An 18,665-nucleotide genomic window follows, 5' to 3' on the forward strand; every position below is an offset into this window, starting at 1 on the left:
ACCATGGCTTTCCATCTCTTGCCTCCCAGGGCTGTTGAGAGAGCAGCCCAGCAGGACTGGCAGTGCCAAGGAAACTGTGCTAGGCTGGGCAATGACATTCATATTTGAAAAACAAAACAGATTTTATTTCTAGTTCGAATTTATCTGGCTTCATCCAGCCACCAAGTCTCAGTCAGCTTTTGGCAGTCAGATTAAAGGAGTCTTTTCCTCTTGGAGGTTCAGAGAGATCAAGACAACTTTGTAATCTTAGACATTCACAGAGATGACCCAGTCAGATCTCCGGAGCAATGGAGATGGGTCTAATGCCCTCATTCTTCTCCCCCTTCCACCTCTTCTGCACCACTTCCTTGCCTGGGTTAGTGGGCAGGATGCCTGCAGTCAGGAGGCTGGGAGCTACTTGGTTTTCCAGAAACACAGGAGGAAAGCAGCCACCAGGCCTGTCACAAGGGCCAGCACGATGAAGGAGACAGCCCCTGCCCACAGCCCGGGCTGGTGGCCCTTGACGAGTTCCAGAGGCTCCGCGGGGATCATGTTGGTGAAGTTCAGCATGAAGCCCAGTGTCCAGCCGATGTCTGTGTGTGCTGCCTGCAGGGACAGAGCAGAGGGGACCACCCTGAAGTACCTGTCCCAGGCACCAGTAGCTTTGGTGCAGGGGACTGGTGGGCATCTCTCCCAAGGGCTGCCCCAGCTGCCATTGCACAGGGGGACCTGCCCACGGTGAACCTGATCCTGCCAGCAGCTTTCCTGTCCCCCCTTCCCCAGTGATAAGGGACAGCTGAACATGGATGGTGGCTCTGATCCAGCTGTGCCTCTGTGACCTGCACAGGATTTTGGATCTGAGCTATCCTCCTTCCCCATAATCCTCCTGATCTGGCCATAGTATTGTTAAGGTTGGAAAAGACCTTTAAGGTCATTGAGTCCAACCCTCGACCCAGCACCACCACCACGTCCACCACTAACCCATGACCCCAAGAGCTACATCACAAGTTTTTTTAACACTTCCACGGATGGTGACTCCACCACTGCCCTGGGCAGCTGTGCCAATGCCTGACCACCCTTTCTGTGAAAAAAAATTTCCAATATCTGCCTCCCCTGGCACAACCTGAGGCTGTTTTCTCTCATCCTGGAAATATTGTGGCCTGGCCATACTCTGGTTCAAATGGGTCATCAGCCACCATCACCTCTGCAATGGTAACGTCAGAGACCAAAGTGGGCAAATCCTGCTCTGCACTTCCCTGACCCCCTTAAAATGAGTTAAGTTCACACCAGAGAAAGTGAGAAAGGAGTGGAGTCAGAGATTTGGGAGCAGTAAGAAAGAATGAAGCTCTGCTGGGATCACTGGGGAGGGGCCATGAAACAGGGACACATTTCTGGCACAGGAGACTCCAGGGATGCTGCTCTTGGACGTGCCCAGGGCAAGGCTGAGGCTGCAGCTGCCCACAGGTGTGTTTACCTGCTGGCTGAAGTGGATGTTGCTCCAGGTGTCCTCATTGAACTTAAAGCCTTCGAGCAGCAGCGTCAGGATGTAAATGGCCACGGAGCAGTACGTGTGCAGGTACTTCTTGTCCTGCGGGAAGCTCTGCTCCAGCTGTGGGGCCACAGGGCAACAGGGAATGAAACACGTGGTCAGAAACCCTCCCTAGCCCTGGGAACAGCGGGACATGTGTTCCCTGGGCACAGATTTGGGACAGGACAAGCACAGGGCTCCTGGCTGCCCTGCACAGGGCTCTCACCTCTGACCAGTTCCTCTTGCAGAAGGCCTGGATCGTGGTGTTGACATCATTCAGAGACTGGTGGCTGGTCAGGTTCAGGAAGTGGAAGGTGTAGTAGAACCCAGCAAAGGCCTGGGGGATAAGGGGAGCTGGTAAAAACCACATCTCCTTCCTCACCTGAAAAAAAGACCCAGGGGCCCCTCTTGCCTATGGACAGAGTTCCATGTAATTCCCAGGTTTCTGCATCCAGCACCCACTTGATGGTCTACCAGAAAGTCTTGGAGCTGGCTAACAAGCCATGGAGCTGGTGCTTGCACTCTGAGCTAGCTCAGACTTCCCTTGGACAAGGCCTTCCCTTTTCCCTCAGGAGGCAAAAGCCACCTCCTGGTATAGGAGCAGAGGTTTGCAGATGGGACCAGCTCTGGGGTTGCCCCTGTCCCCACCCATTCCCACAACCAGTGGCAGAGGAAGCTCCCACCCTCTCTCTTCCCCCTTCCCCCCCAAACACAGGGACGGAGGCTCCTTACGAAGAACTGTCCCCGCACGGGGGGCTGGTACACCCCGTTGAACCCGCACGGCCTCTGGGCCCCGCAGCTGAAGTTGAAGAGTTTCTGCACGGCCGTGCTGCACATGGCTGGGTCCCCTGTGCCCGTCACCGTCAGCACCTGGGCAGGGCTGGCTGTGCTGGGGGCACGCACACACGGGCTGTCGTAGAGCTCTGCCACCGTGACATTCTCCTGGTACCCCCTGGGGTAGCAGGGGTGTGAGATCTGGGCAGTCACGCTGTCCTGGAGAGAGAGGGAGCCATCACTGGGGCTTGCCGTGGGATGCCAGGGAGACCCCACCCACGGCCCAGCCCAAAAAGCAGCAACAGACCCCAGGAGGATCTGAGGAGAAGCAGGATCCCTCCTGTGCATGACTCACCTGCCCACGGCTCTCCCTGTCCCCCCATCAGAGCCATGCCAGGGGGGGATGATGGCACTGCCACCCCCAGCAGTGGCACCTGCTCCCAGGGCAGTGCTGGTGCTCTGCCTGCACGGAGAGCTGGGTGCTCTGGGCACTCGCTCCGTCCCCACCGCACCCTGCAGGCCCCGGCCCAGGGAGGACCAAGGATGGATCCCGACTCTGCTTCCTGAGCATCCCTGCATCCCAGGGCACTGAGTGCTCTGGCCCAGGCCAGGCAGGAGGACACTGCACAGTGCTGGAGCAGTGTGGGGACTGTGTTGGGAATCCTCTCTCGGGCACACATTGAGCAAAGGGGAGAGATTATGGACAGGGAAAACCTACAGATACAGCTGGGCTTGGGAAATGACAAAAAATGCTATTACACATCAAGATCTGGGGAGAAGGGAGCCCTGGCAGGGAACCACCCCCATTCTCCACCCAAAGGAGGGAATTGTTTGCTTCCATAGATAAAATCTCTAGCTCTCCCAGTTCCCTAACACTTTATCCACAGGCCTGCCCAACATTTCTGGGAGACACCTTTCATGGCAGTGGGGGATGGCTGAGCAGATCCTGAGGCCCCAGGCTGTGGTACCTGGTGCAGAGCTGCCAGCAGCATCTTCAGGGCCTGTGTCTGCCCGTAGCACAGGTAGCTGTGGCTGTAGAGAGAGTAGTTGGTGCCGTACAGGCGGAAGAAGACCGAGGTGTTCCTGTCCTCCACGGGCACTCCGGGCTGGAAGGTTATTTGTGTCGAGGCACCTCCAAGGTCCAGAGCTCCCAGAACCTCACTGTCCTCAGGATGTTCCCATTTCTCTGCAAAGGAAAACTGGCCCAAGAGACAGCAGGTGTTAGTCTGAACGGGAGGGACTCCCAGTCCCTGTGAAAACCCTCATGGCTTTTGGCGCTCAGAAGCCCCACAGGGACCTTCCATGTCCTGTCTCCCTGTTTTACCCCCCCTGCCCACATCCTCCTCAACCCACAGAAACTTCCAGGCAGCTCTGAGGTCTGGCCCCTTGTTTCTGGGAACCAGAGACTTCGAGGAGGGAAAAAGGAACACTTTCATCTGGAACCTGGTACCGCTGCACCCCTGTCGTACCAAAATCCACCCCTGTGTCAGCAGAGAGCACAGGGTTGGGCTGAGCTGGACACAAAGATTCTGTTCATCACGTCACTGGGCTTGGATCTGCAGCCCACGACCACAGGTGAGATTTATGGGGGGACCAGTGCCCTAAAACTACATCCTGCTCTCCTCTGGAACAAAGAACCCTGGCTGTGGCTCACACAGGGATATTTTCAGCGCTCAGCCCTCCCCTCCCTCTCCCCCAGCTCACACCTTGACCAGTGTCTCCAGCAGGTAGTTGACGGTGATCCAGCCGAAGGAGCCCTCCTCTGTGCCCGTCAGGATCCGAGCTCCACGGAAGTCCACAGGGTACTCCCCAATCACCTTGGCCACCTCGGCAAAGACCTGCTCGGCCTTGGTGTCGTTCTGCTCCCTGACAGGGAAGGGATGAACACGGCTGGGGCAGGAGGCCTCAGCTGGGAGCTGTGGGAGCTGGGCTGGCAGCGAGAGGCTGCTGTGCCCTGCCAGGGAGCGGGGCTGCCCACAGGCAGGCACATCCCCCAGCACTGCCCTGTCTCTGCTGGCTCCTGTGAGCCCCAAATCCCTCACCTGGGCCATCGGGAATCTCCCTACCGACGCTGCCTGCGGGCTCTGCTGCAGCACTGGCAAGGTCAGTGCCCGTCTGGCACAGGGGCTTCATCCCCCTCTGGGGCTGCAGTGGGCCGGGGGTATCCCCTGGGCACGGCCAGTGCCTGTCCCGGACACCCCGTGGCACCGCAGACAGGGATGCTCTGCCCACCCGCACGGCCCGCCCGGGGTGCACCCCCTGCCCGCAGCCCTGCCCTGCCCCGGCTGCGATGCAGATGCAGGAGCGCGGGGGAAGGGGCGGGGGCGGCCCCGGCCCCGCGGTACCTCAGCAGCCGCATGCCGGCCGTGGCCCCCAGGTAGGTGGGGGTCTCCCGCTGCTGCTCCGCCGGCACGATCTTCAAGGCTTGGTCCAGGCAGGGCCTCAGGCTGGCGCCAGCCCCCGCGGGGTCGTCTGCGTAGCTGGAGATGCCGGGTCCTGCCAGAGGGCACCAGTGATGGAGAGAGCCCAGCGCACCCCGGGGGGACAGCACAGCAGGGGACATGTCCACCCAGAAAGCTCCCAGGGGTTTTTGGCTGCATAGCCGGGCTAGTCCCACCCTTGTCAGGGGTGTCCCTGAAGCGGGTGTTCCGAGCTGGCCTGCCAGGAGGCAGGACCTGTGTTACACCCCCACATCCCACGGGAGCCACTGCTAGCGGAGCTCCAGCTCTGGATGCAGAGCACGCTGAACCCCGGGTAGGCTGAACTGCTCGGACATGGCCAGCCAGTCCTGCAGGACTCAGTGACAAACAGAGCCGTTCCCCATGTCCCTGAGGAAGGGGCAGGCTCTCCTGCCTCCTGCTGCAATGGCATGTGGGACTGATACAAACACAGAGATGCCCTCTGTGTGCCTGAATTCCTATTTTCAGAGGCTGGCACTGGATCTGAGCACTCGGCATGGTCCTGCCGTGGGCAGTGACAGGCTCTGGGGTGCAAATATCACTATTTACCTTCCCGGGAGCTTTGCACACAACCACTGCTATTAGCCCATGCACCCCTCTGTTACACTTTGCCCTCGGCCAGACCTTTGCAGTTAACCAGTAACTGCCACCACCACTGAACGGGATAGGAGGTTGGGGTGAGCCCTGAACCCTCTCACCCCCTGCCCAGACACTTTTGCCCTGGCCTGGTGGCCTTTGCCAGCCCCAGCCCAGCTTCACGTACCATTTATCTGACCCCCACATCCCCCCTCTATCCTGGCCCTTTCCTCTGGAGACTCTTGTCCTTGTGCCAAAGCCTGACAGCACCTTTGCAATAGGAATAACACCCTTGTGGGTGTTTAAAAATGCTCAGTAAATAAATATACCATTTACCACACCTGATGTGGACCAGCTTTGGCATGAGGAACAGCCACCCTGTCAAGCACCAGGGCTGGGCAGCCACAGCATCCCCCAGGTGAGCTGGGCAGGGAGAGGGACAGGCACATCCCAGCACACTCACCAGACACGGGGCAAACATCCACCTGGGACACGATGCCGGTGCCGTTCTCCTTGTCCGCAGGCCACCGGTAGGTGTAGAGGGACGTGTGTGTGGAGCCGGCGTCAAACACCAGCCCGTACTGGGGGGGACAGAGGGGACATGGGTGTCAAGGGGTGCAGACCAGCACCACCACCAGCATCACCCACGCAGAGGGAGTGAAGCCCAGGAGAGCCAGCAGAGCTGCTGGTGAGCAGGGGGACCTCAAGTGGCCAAGCCAAGACTGTCACCAGGACAGAGAAATTCTGGTGACATTGCAGTCACCAGTTGTGTTGGGGTCAAGGATCCATCCCAAGCCCTTGGAGCAGGCAGTGCTTTGTGATGAAAAGGCTGTATGTGCTGTAGGGCCACTCACAGTTATCAAACTCAGTCAGACCCTCCCAGCCTGTGTGGGGCTTTGCCTCACACCAGTGACAAACAGCACAGTCTGCCTGAAACCTGGGCAAAGTCTGACACCCAATGGGAGCCAGCACCCAAGGGAGAGTGGGTGGCTGGGCTCCTCCCGAGGACCCACCTTGGTGCTGGGGGGCAGAAACACATCCTTCACGTTCACGACGCTCAGAATGAGGGCGATGATGCTGCAGACACAGGTGGCTGCCAGGAGACCTGCAACAGCCTTGGCTTTGGTGTCCATTCCTCCTCCAACCTGCAAGGACAGCCCCAGCCCCCAGCTCACACCTCAGCATTTGCAAAGACAGTTTTGAAACGCAAATTCCATGGATGGGTACGGGACCTGTCCAGATGGGCCTTTCCACTTCCCCAACAATGAAGCCATTCTGTGGTGCACAGTTGCTCTTATCATGGAATCATAAAATACACATGTCAGAAGGAACCTTTAAAACCCATCTAGTCCAACCCCCCTGCAGTGGGCAGGGACACCTTCCACTAGCCCAGGTTGTTCTGAGCCCTGTCCAACCTGGCCTTGGACACGTCCAGGGATGGGGCAGCCACAGCTTCTCTGGGCAACCTGTGCCAGGGCCTCACCACCCTTATTGCAAATAAATCTTTTAGATTAAAACCATCACCCCTTGTCCTATCACTAGAGGCTCCTCTAAAAGGTTTGTCTCTGTCTTTCTTATAAACACCCTTTAAGCACTGAAAAGCCACAATAAGCTCTCCCTGGAGCCTTCTCTTCTCCAGGCTGAACACCCCCAGCTCTCTCAGCCTGTCTCCACAGCAGAGGTGCTCCAGCCCTCAGAGCATCTCCATGGTCTCCTCTGGACCTGGTCCAACAGGACTCTTGGGAGTCTCAGGGCTGGAACTCCCTGTGCTTCTGAGCTCTCCTTCCTCAGAGGATTTTCAGCATGTTTTTTTCAGCCCCTCAGATCCCTCTGTGCCTGGACCCCAGCCCTCTGCCCTGCTCAAACTGTGGCTGGGTGGCAGGTCAGCATCTTCCTTCCCAGCAGGAGCACTGTGGGAAGCATGGCCGTGTCTGGCTGGAGTTCCAGTCTGGAAGGAGGACCATGCCCTGCCAGGTTCCCATTGTGGCCAGAGCTGCACATCTCCAACACCCACTCATTTGGGCCATCAGGTCACATCCACTGTCCAACAGGCCCAGCCTATCCCTGAGAGGGTCCTCTCTGCTCTAGGCAGGGGAACAGTATCTCCAGCCACGTGTCTCCTGCCTGGTCCAGCTTTTCTCCACTCCTGCTGATGCCACAGCAGGTAAGACACACAGGGACAGCGCTGTGGTGATCCCCAAGCCTCTGCTGCAGCCCCAAGGGCAGGCAGGAGGGCAGAGGCAGGCAGCTCCTGCTGATGTGGGCACACAGCCCACAGCCGGGCTGGCATGGCCGCAGCAATGGCCCCTGGGGACAGGAGCAGGACCTGCACCTCCCACTGGTCTGGCCAGAGCTCAGCTCCAGCAGAACCAGCCCCAAGACACCCATAAGAAGTTGCAGCAGAGAAGCAAAGCCAAAGTGGTTCTCTGTGACAGGCTCCGCACAGGGACAATGACACGTCCACGTGCTCAGCACCCCAGAGCTGGTCCAAATGGACTTTTCTGAATGCACAGCTCTCCTTCCTGCCCTGCCCTGCCCCATGCCACGAGCTGCACAGGCAGGATGCCAGCAGGGAGCCAGGCTTTCCTCTCCTCACACTCTGACTCAACAGTGGATATCCTGAGAGCCCTGGGCACAGCCACACCAGTGCTTTGGGTGGAACCTGGAGCTGTCAGTTGGCTACACAATTCTCCTGTGAGCATATAAAACCTCTGAGAAATATCCCTGTCTTTTTTCCAGATCAGCAGAAAGGAAAGACCTTTGGCAAGCTCAAAGGAGATGCTGATTCCTGTTTTGGAGTCAGTATCTCCAGCGATGAACAAGAGTGACCAATCTCCTGTGTGGCGTGAGATACACAACGATGAGCAGCAGCCTCATGGGACATGGGACTATTGAAATCCCTTTTCAGACCTTATCCTACAGCCAGGAGCCCTTCCCTCTACAGTAGCAATGGCCAGAAGAGATTATATGGAAGCAGCTGATGAACCCCTATCATAGAAACAGGGAAACATTAAGGTTGGAAAAGACCTCTTTGAGTCATCGAAGTCATTATTGATTCAAAGTCATAGAGTCCAATCATTAACTCAGCACCACCATGATCACCACTAAACCATCTGTCACATCTCCAGTCCTATCAGCCCTGCTAGAGTGTGCCCAGATATAACTGTGCTTTTGGGATGTGATTCATCTGCTCCAGGTAACAAACAAAGCAATGGCAAAAGTCCCCAACCCAGCCCATATCCTGGAAAATTCTGTCCCAGGCACTGTGCGATGGAATTGGTGATAAACTGCAGTATTTTGCACATGGGAGTGGTGGGAAATGGACTCCCCCTGTTCTGGTAGGGACTAATTCCCATTTTGACTGGGCAGCAGGCAACATCCAAAAGCAGCACAGAGCCAGCTCTCCCAGGGAGGAGAGCAGGGCATGGAGAGGGAGCCCAGCGAGAGGCGTTTGAGAAGCTGATTGATCTGCCCAGCCTTCCCGTGGCACCCCGGGGCTGGCCAGCTCCAACACCTGCTCCCACCCCTGCAGGCTCAGTGAGCAGCAGGGATGGGAAGGTGGTAGTGATGCCTCCAGAGCTGCAGACGAGGCACGATGCTGTGCAGTGCCTGTCTGCTTCCACGTGGGGAAAGCTCCCAGCTGTGCCCAGCACCTGGGCCAGGGCTGCACTTGTTTATGTACGACAGAGGGCTTGACAAACACCGGTGGGACATCCCTCGTCTGCAGCGCCCCTCGTGCACAGGGAACAGGGCCTCAGCATTTGGGAGGGAAGGCTCAGAGACGCTGCTGGATCTAAACCTCCTGAAACCTCCTGTCGCTCAGGAAAACGAGGAGCTGACTTCCCCACCGGGCACGTTTCGGATTTGAAAGGCAAAAGGGCTCTGAAGGTTCTAAGAGGGTGGATGTGGATGCCGGGAGCATCTTTGCCAGGCAGAGCAGTCCTCTGCCTCCCGCCTCCCACCAGCGCTGGGGCTCGGCAGTGCCATCCGTGCCCTGCCCGTGTCCTCTCCGTGCCCCTCTGCCCCCCGGACCTGGGCACCACGAGTGGTCTCCCCAGCCCTCTCCTCCTGTCCCTCCAGCCCACGGAGCATGTTTCCCCTCGCACCGGCCCCGCTGCTGCCCAGGGCCCCCTCCCAGCGGGGCACCAGCCCCCGGTCCCCGCTCCCCCCGGCGCCTGCCCCGGCTCACCCCTCCGGCTCCGGCCGCCGCTCCGGCCCCGCCGCGCTCGTCCCGGAGTCCGCGCGCACCTGGAGCCGGGAGCCCGCTCCTGGGACAAAGGCTGCCCCGCCGGCGTGGCCCTCCCCTTGGCCTCGGACCAGCAACCTGCCCAGGAGAGCGCTTGTCCGGGAGGCAGCGGGGCTGGGGCTGGAGAGCCGGGGTGGAAATCGCATCCGGGGTTAACCACTTCGCTGCCGGAGGAGCGGGACAGCCCGGAGCGCTCAGCCCGGGCGGGGCTGCGCTGCCCGCGGGGGATCAGATCCCCAGGGAGCCCCTGGCCCCGTGACGGGGCAGAGTCTGAGCTCCGGGAGCCCCACAGACATCCCTGCCCAGCCCTGCCGAACACATTGCGAGGGGCAGAGCCTGTCCTGTCACCCTGCTGTCACCCTGCTGTCACCTGGCTCTGCCGGACTTCCACTGCCCCGCTGCAGGCAGAGCCAGGCTGGCAGCGGAGCCCGGGACAAAAATAGTAGGGACCTGTCAAGTGAAGAGCTGTCCCCAGAGCCATCCACGTGGGATCCATCCCCACAGGCAGGGGCTGAACCGTCCCCATGGCCTTGGGGCAGTGCAGGCAGAGGACAGGCAGGGTACAGGCATAGGTGCAGGCAGAGGTACAGGAGCATGGTGCAAGCAGGGAGCAGGCAAGGAACAGGAAGCGGTCCAGGCAGGGTGCATGCAGAGGTACAGGCAAGGTGTAGGCAGAGGTCTAGGCAGGGTGCAGGCAGAGATCCAGGCAGGGGGCAAGCAGAGATCCAGGCAGGGGGCAGGCAGAGATCCAGGCAGGGGGCAGGCAGAGGTGCAGGCAGGGTGTAGGCAGAGGTCCAGGCAGGATGCAGACAGAAGTACAGGCAGGGTGCAGGCAGGTCGGGTGGCCGGTGCAGGCAGAAGTACAGGCAGGGTGCAGGCAGCCGCAGCCCCGAACTCGCCGCTCTCTCCGCCCGCGGCAGCGCCCAGAGCCCGCCCCGGCCGGGGCCGGACCCGGACATCCGAGAGCGGCTCAGCTCCACTTTCGCTTCCCCGCAGGGCCCGGGGGCCGGCGGGCAACGGGCTGTGACCCCATCGCCCCCCACGCCCGCGGGCCGAGGGGGCTCCCGGAACAGGTACGGGGGCGGCCGGGACCGCGGCAGGGGGGAACTGCGCCCCTGCCCTTGCCCTGCCCTGCCCGGCGGGTCGGGGCCAGACAAGTTCACGGTCTCCCCACCCGTCCGCCTCGTGTCCCAGGGGGTCACTCAGGTCACTCAGGGGGTGGGGGATCCCGAGCTGCTGGCAGAAGGGGACCCCAGGAAGGGCTCGAGGTTCGGGGCAGGGGCAAGCGGGTTTAGACTGCCCTGGCAAAGTCCCTCCCTCTCCGCAGACCCTCCCAAAGACCATCCCTCCCGCAGACCCTCCCAAAGACCAAGGACCATAGACCATCCATTCCCACAGACCCTCCCAAAGATCCTCCCTCCCGCAGACCCTCCCAGAGACGATCCCGGCCCACAGACCCTCCTCCCAAAGACCATTCCACCCTGCAAACCCTCCGCCTAAAGACCCTCCCTCCCCGCAGACCCTCCCAAAGACCACCCCTCCCCACAAACCCTACTCCTAAAGACCCTCCCTCCCCGCAGACCCTCCTCCCAAAAGCCATCCCTGCCCACAGTCCCTCCCTGTAGACCCTCCTCCTAAAGACTCCGCCTCCTCGCAAACCGTCCCCCCAAAGGCCATCCCCCCAAATGATCTTTCCCAGATCCAGCTCTCCCCAACGACCCCCCGAAATCCACCGCTTCCCACAGACCCTCCCAAAGACCATCCCTCCCCAATGAGCCTCCTAAAGATCATCCCTCCCCGGAGACCCTCCCAAAGGCCGTCCCTCCCCCCAGATCCTCCCGAAGACCCTCCCAAAGACCCTCCTTCCCCACAGACCATCGATGCCGCCGCGCCTGCTCAGGGCGGTGGGCTGGAGCTCGGCGGCCCTGCTGGGAGTGCTGGGGGTGGCCGTCTTCCTCCTGGTCCTGACCCCGGCAAAGGATGCTGCCCTTCCTATGAGGAACAAAGTAGGTGCCCAGTGGGACCTGGGGGAGGCTGGGAGTGACTACCAGCCCCTTTCCACCTCTCGTTCTTCCATCATCTCTGCCTTCCTCTCCACTTGCAAGTGTAACTAGCTGTAACTAGCCCAGCTTTTCAGGGCTTAACCTCATCAAGGTGGGCACTGGGCTGATCAATCACCCCCAAACTGTGGTGCTGGCTCCTTGCTAAGGATGGGAAAGAGAAGCACAGCCCTCTCCCCGTGACTGCGCTCTTTTCCCTGCTTTCAGACGTTCAGTTCACCTGTTGGGTTTACACCTCTGTCCCCTGCTACTTTCTGCTGCCAGTCTGCTAAAAAATGTCAGGTTTTGTGAGATTTGCCAAAGGTCTGGGAGCAGCCTGAGCCCTTTGGGACATGCCCGGATGCCTCCCTGCCCTGTGAATCCCCCAGCTGACCTGCGTGTCCTTCCTTCCTGAGCCGTAACTCGCTGGAATGGCGAAACCGGGGGTGTTAGAGGTGGAGCAGGGCTGCTATAGGGAGGTTGGACGTGCAAACCTCTGCTGCTCACATTCAGCCTCCAGAAACCCCCGTGACACTTGGTGCAGCCCTGGGAGAGATGTGACCCCATGTCCCCTCTTGTCCCCCCCAGTACGGGCTGGTGTTTGACGCCGGCTCCACACACACGTCCCTCTACACCTACCGGTGGCCTGCGGACAAGGAGAACGGCACCGGCATCGTGTCCCAGGTGGATGTTTGCACCGTGTCCGGTGAGTGTGATGGGATGTGCCTGTCCCTGTCTCAGCCTCCTGGATCGCTGGCACAGACTCTCACAGCATCCTTGCTGATCCAAGTCTTTCAGCTGCTCTGGGCTGAAGGGAGATGACCTGGTCAAGAACCACAGGAAAGTGTTGGGGGCTGGTCTGCACCTGAGGGAGGCCTACAGTAATTGGGGGATGCAGAGGTGGGTGAGGAATTTGGCCCCCAGTTAGGACAGGTCCTGCAGCCAGTCCTGCCCAGTTGTGCATCACTTCACAGCTTGGGATGCTGGATGTGCAGTTTGCTCCTTTTCCCAAGCCTCTGCTTCCTTCGTTCTTCTTCCCACGACATCTGTTCACACCTTCTTTCATAATGTACACCTCCATGTGCCAACAAGGCCTCCCAAAAGCCCTGCATAAGTCCCTGAGCAATCCAGTGGCTTGGCTTGTTTATCGTACGTGGTTCCTGACTCCTCCTTGGGTCAGCAGTTTGTATTTTGGTATCTGTACAGCACCAACCACAGGATTTTGGGTGTGACTGGGACATCTGGGTATTGCTGAGGAAGTCCAGTAGAGCTCCCTGGGCCTGGGGAATGGGTGTGCTGTCCCCCCGGGGTGCGCTGGGCTCTCTCCATCACTGGTGCCCTCTGGCAGGACCCGGCATCTCCAGCTACGCAGACGACCCCGCGGGGGCTGGCGCCAGCCTGAGGCCCTGCCTGGAGCAGGCCTTGAAGATCGTGCCGGCGGAGCAGCAGCGGGAGACCCCCACCTACCTGGGGGCCACGGCCGGCATGCGGCTGCTGAGGTACCGCCGGGCCGGGGCCGCCCCCGCCCCTTCCCCCGCACTCCTGCATCTGCATCGCAGCCGCAGCCGGGGCAGGGCAGGGCTGCGGGCAGGGGGTGCAGCCCGGGCGGGCCGTGCGGGTGGGCAGAGCATCCCTGTCTGCGGTGCCACGGGGTGTCCGGGACAGGCACTGGCCGTGCCCAGGGGATACCCCCGGCCCACTGCAGCCCCAGAGGGGGATGAAGCCCCTGTGCCAGACGGGCACTGACCTTGCCAGTGCTGCGGCAGAGCCCGCAGGCAGCGTCGGTAGGGAGATTCCCCATGGCCCAGGTGAGGGATTTGGGGCTCACAGGAGCCAGCAGAGACAGGGCAGTGCTGGGGGATGTGCCTGCCTGTGGGCAGCCCCGCTCCCTGGCAGGGCACAGCAGCCTCTCTCTGCCAGCCCAGCTCCCACAGCTCCCAGCTGAGGCCTCCTGCCCCAGCCGTGTTCATCCCTTCCCTGTCAGGGAGCAGAACGACACCAAGGCCGAGCAGGTCTTTGCTGAGGTGGCCAAGGTGATTGGGGAGTACCCTGTGGACTTCCGTGGAGCTCGGATCCTGACGGGCACAGAGGAGGGCTCCTTCGGCTGGATCACCGTCAACTACCTGCTGGAGACACTGGTCAAGGTGTGAGCTGGGGGAGAGGGAGGGGAGGGCTGAGCGCTGAAAATATCCCTGTATGAGCGACAGCCAGGGTTCTTTGTTCAAGAGGAGAGCAGGATGTAGTTTTAGGGCACTGGTCCCCCCATAAATCTCACCTGTGGTCGTGGGCTGCAGATCCAAGCCCAGTGACGTGATGAACAGAATCTTTGTGTCCAGCTCAGCCCAACCCTGTGCTCTCTGCTGACACAGGGGTGGATTTTGGTACGACAGGGGTGCAGCGGTACCAGGTTCCAGATGAAAGTGTTCCTTTTTCCCTCCTCAAAGTCTCTGGTTCCCAGAAACAAGGGGCCAGACCTCAGAGCTGCCTGGAAGTTTCTGTGGGTTGAGGAGGATGTGGGCAGGGGGGGTAAAACAGGGAGACAGGACATGGAAGGTCCCTGTGGGGCTTCTGAGCGCCAAAAGCCATGAGGGTTTTCACAGGGACTGGGAGTCCCTCCCGTTCAGACTAACACCTGCTGTCTGTTGGGCCAGTTTTCCTTTGCAGAGAAATGGGAACATCCCGAGGACAGTGAGGTTCTGGGAGCTCTGGACCTTGGAGGTGCCTCGACACAAATAACCTTCCAGCCCGGAGTGCCCGTGGAGGACAGGAACACCTCGGTCTTCTTCCGCCTGTACGGCACCAACTACTCTCTCTACAGCCACAGCTACCTGTGCTACGGGCAGACACAGGCCCTGAAGATGCTGCTGGCAGCTCTGCACCAGGTACCACAGCCTGGGGCCTCAGGATCTGCTCAGCCATCCCCCACTGCCATGAAAGGTGTCTCCCAGAAATGTTGGGCAGGCCTGTGCATAAAGTGTTAGGGAGCTGGGAGAGCTTGAGATTTTATCTATGGAAGCAAACAATTCCCTCCTTTGGGTGGAAGATGGGGGTGGTTCCCTGCCAGGGCTCCCTTCTCCCCAGATCTTGATGTGTAATAGCATTTTTTGTCATTTCCCAAGCCCAGCTGTATCCGTAGGTTTTTCCTGTCAATAATCTCTCCCCTTTGCTCAATGTGTGCCCGAGAGAGGATTCCCAACACAGTCCCCACACTGCTCCAGCAGTGTGCAGTGTCCTCCTGCCTGGCCTGGGCCAGAGCACTCAGTGCCCTGGGATGCAGGGATGCTCAGGAAGCAGAGTCGGGATCCATCCTTGGTCCTCCCTGGGCCAGGGCCTGCAGGGTGCGGTGGGGACGGAGCGAGTGCCCAGAGCACCCAGCTCTCCGTGCAGGCAGAGCACCAGCACTGCCCTGGGAGCAGGTGCCACTGCTGGGGGTGGCAGTGCCATGGTCCCCCCGGCACGGCTCTGATGTGGGGGGACAGGGAGAGCCGTGGGCAGGTGAGTCGTGCACAGGAGGGATCCTGCTTCTCCTCAGATCCTCCAGGGGTCTGTTGCTGCTTTTTGGGCTGGGCCGTGGGTGGGGTCTCCCTGGCATCCCACGCCAAGCCCCAGTGATGGCTCCCTCTCTCTCCAGGACAGCGTGACTGCCCAGATCTCACACCCCTGCTACCCCAGGGGGTACCAGGAGAATGTCACGGTGGCAGAGCTCTACGACAGCCCGTGTGTGCGTGCCCCCAGCACAGCCAGCCCTGCCCAGGTGCTGACGGTGACGGGCACAGGGGACCCAGCCATGTGCAGCACGGCCGTGCAGAAACTCTTCAACTTCAGCTGCGGGGCCCAGAGGCCGTGCGGGTTCAACGGGGTGTACCAGCCCCCCGTGCGGGGACAGTTCTTCGTAAGGAGCCTCCGTCCCTGTGTTTGGGGGGGGAGTTGGGTTTTGGGCCACAACCCCAGGAAAACCTCTGTAGGAAAGTCTGGATGGTGCCAGTCCTGGGAGCTGGGATGTCCCTGACACATGGAGACAGGCAGGGTGCTCACCCGTGTGCCAGGGAGCTCCAGACCTCTGCGGTCCCAGCTGTAATCCCTGTTGTTGTGGGGAACATTCCCAGCTCCCTCCCAGCCTCTCAGCTGCCTTATAGGGACCCCTCTGGAGGGGGCCTGGGGGTGTCAGTGGCTCAGGTGCTTCACCAGCCTGTCACCTTTGGTCTCAAACACCTACAGGCCTTTTCGGGGTTTTATCGTGCCTTTCTCTTGCTGAACCTGACGGGAGGGCAGTCCCTGGCCTCGGTCAATGCCACCATCAGGCAGTTCTGCACCAGGACCTGGGACAAGGTGAGATCATGCCCAGGAGGTGCCACCCCCTGCCCACATTTCTTCTGGGTGCTGGGCAGCCTGAAAGCTCATGCACAGTCCATCCTCTGCTGGGGACAGCTGGAGAGGGCTGGGAGGAGCACAAAGGTCTCTGGACCTGGAGAGAGATAGGAGAGCAGCCTGTAGCCTCCCAGATCCTCCTTGCTCTCCCGGTCTTTGCTCCCAGCTGCTCTGAGGGGCCGTTCCCCAGCGTGGGCACACCGAGCACTGCTCCCTGCTGGCAGCCCACCCCTGTTCTCCCACCTCTGCAGGTGCAGCAGTTGTTCCCCACAACAGGCAGGACCCACCTCCGTGACGCCTGCGCAGTCAACTCCTACATCCTCACCCTTCTCCTGCAGGGCTACAAATTCAACCGGAAAACATGGCTTAACATCCACTTCATCCGGCAGGTAGGAGAGTGCCTGGCAGCCCCCAGCTTCCACACTTTGGCCATGAAATGGCTCGTGCCCACCCTGCTGCTGCCCCTGGCCTGACTGGGGACAAGGGATGCCGGGTCAGCACGGCCCCACTGCCCATACCCAGAGCTACATCAGGCACCTGCTGGTACATCTGGCCTGGCCCCTTATGCTCTCCCCCAGTTTATCTCACTAACGGGGCACAGGTGGGCACAGATACAGTGGCTGTGGAGCAGGACCTGGGGGTACAGCAGCAGAGGTCTTCTCTAGATCTCCAGCTTGCCTGGTACTTTGCAGCCTTTCACATTCCTCTTCCTCCTCTGTCTGCACAGGTTGCTGACGTAGACGTGGGCTGGACTCTGGGCTACATGCTCAATCTCACCAACATGATTCCCTCAGAGCCTCCTCCAGGAGTCATAGTGCTCCAGAGAAAGAGCTGGATAGCAGTCACAGTTTTACTGGCCATCATGCTCATCCTCACCTTCTGCCTGCTCACAGTCATGTGCCTCCACAGGAATTCCTCTGGCTATGAGCGTCTCTAGCAGTGCTGGCTCCGGAGGCTGCTGAGGCCACCAAGTTCTACTGCCACACCTGTGCAAGGAGCTGCTGCCCAGGGAATCACCCCTGTGTGCCCTGGGGCCATGGATATGTTGAGGGGGGCCCTGAGCCCTGGCCTGGAACTGGCACATGCTGTAAGACATCCTCCCCGTAACTGTGTGCTCTCTGGTTTTCCTTTCCCCACCCTGCTGGTTGGAGATGCTGCAGGAGGGAGGGTATGGCTATGCGGGGCAGGGTCTCAGCACTGGGGCATGGGGACCACAGTGATGTGGGGTGGCTCGAGATTGGGGGTCAGGGAGGAGAGAAGGAGAGTCTGGCAGCAGTGGGGGTTACTCATCACAGTCTCCTGCTGGTTACAGCCCGCAGGAGACCCCCAGTGTGGGGCAGACGTGTCCTGCCCCATCCCAGGGCGAGGGTCTGCCTGTGGGTGCCAGCCCGAGGGGCCGTGGCTCTGGGGCAGTGGGGGGGACACCGGCCTGGACTCTGCCCAGGACTGGGAAGCCCCGTGAGGTGGGGGATGGCACAGCCCTCTGCTCTCCTGTGCCAGGTTCCTCCCTGGTCCAGCTGCACCCTGTGCCCTGTGCCTGGCACACAGCCACGCTCATCCTCCCTTTCCAGCACAGGGTGATTTGGGAAGGCTGCTGGGACATGTCAGGGACAGCTACCAGGGCCCCCCTTACATTTCTGGGGAGTCCCACTGACAGCCAGTGATGGGTGAGGTGAGACACCCTCCTCTCAGAAGGAAAAGGCCTGTCCTTGTGCCCTGCTGGTCCTCTCCGAGGTCCGGCAGACACCTCAGTGTCTCCAGGGATGTCTCCCACAGACTAGAGCAGTGTTCCCTCTCCCCTGAGTTCCCGGCATCATCACCTACCTGGAAGATGGAAGCAATAAAATCATAACAGTTTGGGAGCAAAGGAACAGACATTTCCCCATGTGCTGCCTTTTATGATCTTTATGTGGGCCACAAGAGCTGTGAGGTGTCCGACACTCCACAGGGACACCAAAGGTCAGCGCCTCGCTGAGGGAACACAAACATCAACATGAGTCATCCACAGGGCAGATAAAAACAAGCAGAACCAAAGGCAAAGGCAGGGGCACAGAGTGCTGGTTTAAAGGTAAACTGGCAGGGGAAATGAACCCAACTCAAAAGAGATTATAAGTCAGAATAACAATTTAATAAAAATAATACAATAAATACAATTATACAGACGAACAATTGGTTTGACCCACAAAACCCAACTGTATAACCCAGCACCCTGGGGCATGAACAGAGTGGTGTTCGTTGGGCCCCCCTGAGTCCAAAGTAAAAGGAGAGGGAAAAACCTGTTAATGAGAGTGCTGCTCGCAGTCTGGTCGAGAGTGGTGATCTCAGTCTGGTTGAAAGTGGTGCTCACAGTCTGGTTGAGGTTCTGGTCCTCCTTTGGATCCAAGGAATGGTACCAGAATTCCCAAGACCCCAAGATTATATACCCTCAGGTTCAGGCAGGAATGCCCAGTACCTCCCCCAGGGCAGGGCAGGGAGTTCCACAATGGATGAGATGTTTTTGGAATCCTTGGTGGCCCATGAGCAGACATGACCCCTCAGGCTGCGTGTGGTGGTGCTAATCACTCCCTGGAGGGGAATTAACATCACCCATAACTACAGCCTGAGGGGTCAGGTGTGCTCTGGGTAAATGGTCTATTGTTAACAGCTCCTGGGAAATGACATGGAGGGTGTAGAATACACAGTTTGTGTAACACCCA

General features: G+C 59.7%; 2 protein-coding genes across 4 annotated transcripts; one reads left to right on the forward strand and one right to left on the reverse strand.

Moving 5' to 3' along the window:
• Positions 1-97: 97 nt before the first annotated feature.
• On the reverse strand, positions 98-11,547 carry ENTPD8 (ectonucleoside triphosphate diphosphohydrolase 8). Of its 2 annotated transcripts, none has more exons than XM_027703383.1 (10): positions 11,438-11,547; positions 6,330-6,461; positions 5,786-5,897; positions 4,627-4,783; positions 3,988-4,147; positions 3,250-3,480; positions 2,240-2,500; positions 1,734-1,844; positions 1,454-1,588; positions 98-585 (listed from the first exon to the last, which is right to left on the reverse strand). In XM_027703383.1, exons 1-10 carry the CDS (start codon positions 11,438-11,440, stop codon positions 394-396), a joined length of 1,494 nt encoding a protein of 497 aa, XP_027559184.1. In that variant the 5' UTR covers positions 11,441-11,547; the 3' UTR covers positions 98-393. The 2 variants fall into 2 exon arrangements, with proteins under 2 accessions (XP_027559184.1, XP_027559185.1); XM_027703384.1 differs by lacking the exon at positions 11,438-11,547 and adding an exon at positions 9,506-9,612.
• LOC113977334 (ectonucleoside triphosphate diphosphohydrolase 8-like) lies at positions 10,504-18,103 on the forward strand. Of its 2 annotated transcripts, none has more exons than XM_027703380.1 (10): positions 10,504-10,635; positions 11,436-11,568; positions 12,190-12,301; positions 12,944-13,100; positions 13,586-13,745; positions 14,253-14,483; positions 15,233-15,493; positions 15,820-15,930; positions 16,221-16,358; positions 16,697-18,103. In XM_027703380.1, exons 2-10 carry the CDS (start codon positions 11,443-11,445, stop codon positions 16,904-16,906), a joined length of 1,506 nt encoding a protein of 501 aa, XP_027559181.1. In that variant the 5' UTR covers positions 10,504-10,635; positions 11,436-11,442; the 3' UTR covers positions 16,907-18,103. The 2 variants fall into 2 exon arrangements, with proteins under 2 accessions (XP_027559181.1, XP_027559182.1); XM_027703381.1 differs by having other exon boundaries at positions 15,233-15,492; positions 15,865-15,930; positions 16,697-16,827.
• Positions 18,104-18,665: the final 562 nt, after the last annotated feature.

The sequence above is a fragment of the Neopelma chrysocephalum genome, unplaced genomic scaffold (assembly GCF_003984885.1).
Source record: "Neopelma chrysocephalum unplaced genomic scaffold, ASM398488v2 Primary Assembly neopelma1_226, whole genome shotgun sequence".
Classification (NCBI taxonomy): Eukaryota; Metazoa; Chordata; class Aves; order Passeriformes; family Pipridae; genus Neopelma; species Neopelma chrysocephalum.

Coding starts and splice junctions, on each gene's coding strand:
- ENTPD8 (XM_027703383.1), bottom strand. Junction 4,784..5,785: donor CCAGGTGGATGTTTGCCCCG/TGTCTGGTGAGT, acceptor ACTGGTGCCCTC/TGGCAGGACCCGGCATCTCC. Junction 2,501..3,249: donor TGCTGGCAGCTCTGCACCAG/GTACCACAGCCT, acceptor CTCTCTCTCCAG/GACAGCGTGACTGCCCAGAT.
- LOC113977334 (XM_027703380.1), top strand. CDS start 11,443: ATGCCGCCGCGCCTGCTCAGGGCGGTGGGCTGGAGCTCGGCGGCCCTG. Junction 11,569..12,189: donor CCCTTCCTATGAGGAACAAA/GTAGGTGCCCAG, acceptor TGTCCCCCCCAG/TACGGGCTGGTGTTTGACGC. Junction 12,302..12,943: donor CCAGGTGGATGTTTGCACCG/TGTCCGGTGAGT, acceptor ACTGGTGCCCTC/TGGCAGGACCCGGCATCTCC.